At 39.7% G+C, this 4,753-nt stretch overlaps 1 protein-coding gene across 1 annotated transcript; it reads left to right on the top strand.

Annotated features, from left to right (window-relative positions):
• The first annotated feature begins 3,234 nt into the window (after positions 1-3,234).
• On the top strand, positions 3,235-4,485 carry LOC117467028 (trace amine-associated receptor 13c-like). The gene is made up of 2 exons (XM_034110586.1): positions 3,235-3,407; positions 3,666-4,485. The coding sequence occupies exons 1-2, from the start codon at positions 3,235-3,237 to the stop codon at positions 4,483-4,485; spliced, it is 993 nt and encodes a 330-aa protein (XP_033966477.1).
• Positions 4,486-4,753: the final 268 nt, after the last annotated feature.

Raw genomic sequence — 4,753 nt, 5'->3', positions numbered from 1 at the left:
ACATCAAGTCAAACACCATGACACAATTCCATCAGATTAATGATAAAAACATAGAGGACATTATACAACTTCTGAAGTCCTCCTCCTGCTGCCTTGATATTATTCCAACAGGATTTTTCAAAGATGTTTTGCCTTGCATGGCCTCAGAACTACTTCATATAGTAAACACATCTCTTCACTCAGGTATTTTTCCACAGGCCCTGAAAACTGCAGTCATTAAACCGCTCTTAAAAAAGAATAATCTAGATGCTTCAGTAATGAACAATTACAGGCCCATATCAAACCTCCCATTTATAGGTAAAATCATTGAAAAAGTTGTTTTTCAACAGTTGAGTAATTTCTTGCTTTTAAATAACTGTTTCGATGTGTTCCAGTCAGGCTTTCGTCCAAACCACAGCACTGAGACTGCTCTTGTAAACGTCTTTAATGACATCCACTTAAACACAGACAATGGCAGAACTTCAGTGTTAGTATTATTAGATCTCAGTACTGCGTTTGACACTGTTGACCACAGCATATTACTAGACCGACTGGAAAACTGGGTGGGACTTTCGGAAACAGTTCTAAATTGGTTTGAATCGTACTTAAAGGATAGAAACAACTTTGTTTCTATAGGTAAATACACATCTGAGGTGACAAATATGACATGTGGGGTTCCTCAAGGCTCCATCTTGGGGCCTCTTCTCTTTAACATCTACATGCTACCACTGGCTCAGATAATGAAGAACAACAAAATAAGTTACCATAGCTATGCAGATGACACACAAATGTACGTAACAATTTCACCAGGAGACTATGCTCCAATTCAAACACTGAGTAAGTGCATTGAACAAATCAATGACTGGATGTGTCAGAACTTTCTCCAATTAAACAAAGATAAAACTGAGGTAATGGTTTTTGGAGCCAAGGCAGAACGTTTAAAAGTTAGCGCTGAGCTTCAGTCTGCAATGTTCAAAACAACAGATAAAGCCAGAAATCTAGGTGTAGTCATGGACTCTGACCTGAGTTTCAACAGTCACATTAAAACAGTTACTAAATCAGCCTACTATCACCTAAAGAATATATCTAGGATTAAAAGACTAATGTTATAGCAGGATTTGGAAAAACTTGTCCATGCCTTTATCTTCAGTAGACTCGACTACTGCAATGGTGTCTTCACAGGTCTCACTAAAAAATCTATTAGGAAGCTGCAGCTGATTCAGAACGCCGCTGCTCGAGTCCTCACTAACACTAAGAAAGTGGATCACATCACTCCAGTTCTGAAGTCTTTACACTGGCTTCCTGTGTGTCAAAGAATAGATTTAAAAATACTGCTGCTGGTTTATAAAGCACTGAATGGTTTAGGCCCAAAATACATTTCTGACCTCCTGCTAAATTATGAACCATCCAGATCTCTCAGGTCTTCAGGGACTGGTCAGCTTTCTGTCCCCAGAGTCAGAACTAAACATGGTAAAGCAGCGTTCAGTTATTATGCTCCAAATATCTGGAACAAACTCCCAGAAACCTGCAGGTCCGCTGCAACTCTTACTACTTTTAAATCCAGGCTGAAGACTTTTCTTTTTGTCGCTGCTTTTAATTGAACTATTCATATCTTAAACTTCACTGTAACTTTTATCCATGTACTTTTTCCTTTTAATGTTTATTTTACTAGCTTTTCTTTTTTAATGCTTAATGTCTTTCATTTTTTGTAAAGCACTTTGAATTGCCTTGTGTTGAAAAGTGCTATATAAATAAACTTGCCTTGCCTTGTCTTACCTTGCCTTGATATTGAGTAAGAAAAAGGTTGATAAACGCTGTGAGAATGGATCTACGGAGAGCATTTCGCCGCGATCCCAACTTGTCTATTACCAACGTTCAGGGAGCTCTATGCAAGTCAATGGGATTCCCTGATAGTTAAAACTTGACGCTAAAGGGCCCCCCCTTGCGTTGGAAAGTGTCGACAGGGACCCTGACATAACGTCAACATAGGCCAAGTTGGGAGTGAGAATGTGTTGGCTGAGCGGTCTAGTGAAGCATCTTTTACTAGATTAAAATAAGTATGTGCATATGTGTACGTGTATTGTGAACGTGTGTGTGTGTTTGTGTGTGCGTGTGTGTGTGTGTCTGTGTCTGTGTTTGTTAATGTCAAAGCTAAAGGAATGGAGAAAAAACATATTGTAAGATGCAAATATTTACCATAAGTTGTGAATTCCATGTGAAAAGTTAAGAATTCCTTGTCTCACCACACCGAGGCCTCTGACACCCTTTCATCAATCCTTTCAGCAGTAAATGGTTTTACTATGTACAGTAAGTATAAGGATGCTTCTAACAAAGGGGGACAGCTAAGCACGACAGCAAGATATTAAATACAATTGGTCAGATCTTCCTTTAAGTACCTTGGCATAAGCTTTTCCTGGGTGGTTGAGCAACATGATACCTTGATATAAAAGAGGAGTTAGCCCTTGACCATCACTCAAGATTGAAGAGACATGTAGAGCCTTTAATATTCCTGGGCAAATCTCATCCATACCTGGCGCTGTGATATTGGGATATGGGCAAAGCTTCCCTATAATCTTCCAACTTTTCATTATCCATCAACAACATTTTGGATGTGTTTGGGAGCCCTTCAAAGTGCCTCACAGTATCAGGATATCAGAAGCTCTCCTCCTGAGCTGAACACTCTGAAACCCTATGTCCCTTTCCTGAGTCATCTGGGGGCTGCCAGAACTTTCTTGAGACGATCCAACAGTCAATCTCATTGGCCTTCCCAATCTCTTGCCTTTATGTCGTTTTTGTTTCAAAATAACCCTGGAACAACCAGGCCCAAAAGGCTAAATGACCTAATCCATTGTCTAGAAGCAAGTTGGCTTCATTGATCCTTTGACCATAACTCTGAGGAGCCACTCCCACAATGTAATTTATCAGCATGGCCCACTTGGTTTCAATACTTCACGAAAAAGGATAATCTTTTAAGATTATTTACACTGTAAAATCACTCTTGATGACTAGGAAAAAGTGGGCATCATAATCAAATAAGATGATGTCAATGCCGGGAAATACGAAAACAACAAGTTGTATGGAAGTGATGAAGACTGAGATGAAGATGACTGCAGAAAACAAAGTAGAGCTTCGGGATTTCAGTCTTAGCATGAGAGAAAGTAATAGTAGGGGCAGGACGGATGAGAAGAGATATATCAGCTGTAGAACAGAGAGCTTTGCCAGAACACAGCAGCTTCTCAAGACGTCTCTCTGAAGATGGAGACTTCCCAAATGGATGAACTCTGCTTTCCACAACTCTTCAACAACTCCTGCAGGAAGCCTACGCCAGCTCAGTCAGATGTCCTGCTCGCTTACATCCTGCTGTCCTTCATCACTCTGATCACTGCAGCTCTCAACCTGCTGGTCATCATCTCTATCTCCCACTTCAGGCACAGACAAACGTTCAGCTTAAGCTTGTATACTGTATGTTCATGATTGAAAAGTAACATGATTTAGCAACGCATATATTCCTTTTAATGAATGTCTCAAATAATAGTTGTGCTGTTTTAAATGATAACATATTCAAACCTGAGGCACTCCACAACAAATGCATATCCATTCAAATGCCTTTTTTTGTGTTTTACTGCTGTTTGTTGTTACAAGCTATTGTTGATAATCTTATTTATGATGATATTCTTCTTTTCCAGGCAGCTCCACACCCCCACTAACCTCCTCATCCTCTCCCTGGCAGTCTCAGACTTCCTTGTGGGCCTATTTTTGATGCCTGTTACAATCCTTCTAACAGAGGCTTGCTGGTACTTGGGTGACCTGACGTGTGCTCTGTATAATATTGTTGGTTTTATCATTACCTCTTCTACTGTTGGAAACATGGTGCTCATATCCATTGATCGTTATTTTGCTATTTGTGACCCTCTACATTACACCACCAGAGTAACTCTCAACAGAACAAAAATCTGCATCTGTCTTTGTTGGATTGGCTCTGTTATCTATAATTGTCTAATTTTAAAGGACTTTCTGAGACAACCTGATTCACATAATTCTTGCCATGGAGAGTGTGTAGCTGTCATTGACAATATCACAGGAGCTGTTGACTTAGTTGTTAACTTTATTGCCCCCATTACTGTTATCATAGTTCTGTATATCAGAGTGTTTGTGGTGGCTGTGTCTCAGGCTCGAGCCATGCGATCCCATGTTAGAGCTGTCACTATGCAACGTTCAGTTGGTGCAACTGCTAAGAAATCTGAGATGAAAGCAGCCAGGACTCTTGGTGTTGTTGTCCTTGTGTTTCTAATATGTTTTTTTCCATATTACACTGCATCCCTTATAGGTGAGGATATTGAAAATAGTAGTTCAACCTCACCCATTGTAGTCTGGTTGCTGTATTTTAACTCCTGTCTGAACCCAGTGATTTATGCCTCGTTATACCCATGGTTTAGAAAATCTATCAAGCTCATTGTTACCCTTAAGATACTTCAGTCTTACTCGTGTGATTCTAAAATACTGTAATGACGGACTGGGACAGAATGCAATACAGACTGGTTGATTATGTCGTTGTCAGTGTGAAACTTCAAACAAAGAGACAAAGCTGTCGTGTGTGTTTGTGTGTGTGTTTATGTGTAAGAGAGAGCCAGAGAGAGAAAAAGGAGAGAAAGTTTACTAACACATAACAGGTTTGGTTCTCCAAAACACTGAAGATACAATATAACAATAACCAAAATAAATCTTGAGTGCTAACACATGTTTATTTTACCATTGCCCTTGATCATATACATGT

The sequence above is a fragment of the Pseudochaenichthys georgianus genome, chromosome 21 (assembly GCF_902827115.2).
Source record: "Pseudochaenichthys georgianus chromosome 21, fPseGeo1.2, whole genome shotgun sequence".
Lineage (NCBI taxonomy): Eukaryota > Metazoa > Chordata > Actinopteri > Perciformes > Channichthyidae > Pseudochaenichthys > Pseudochaenichthys georgianus.
The sequence above is the reverse complement of the archived record's forward strand: the minus strand, read 5'-3'. Positions and strand labels throughout refer to the sequence as shown.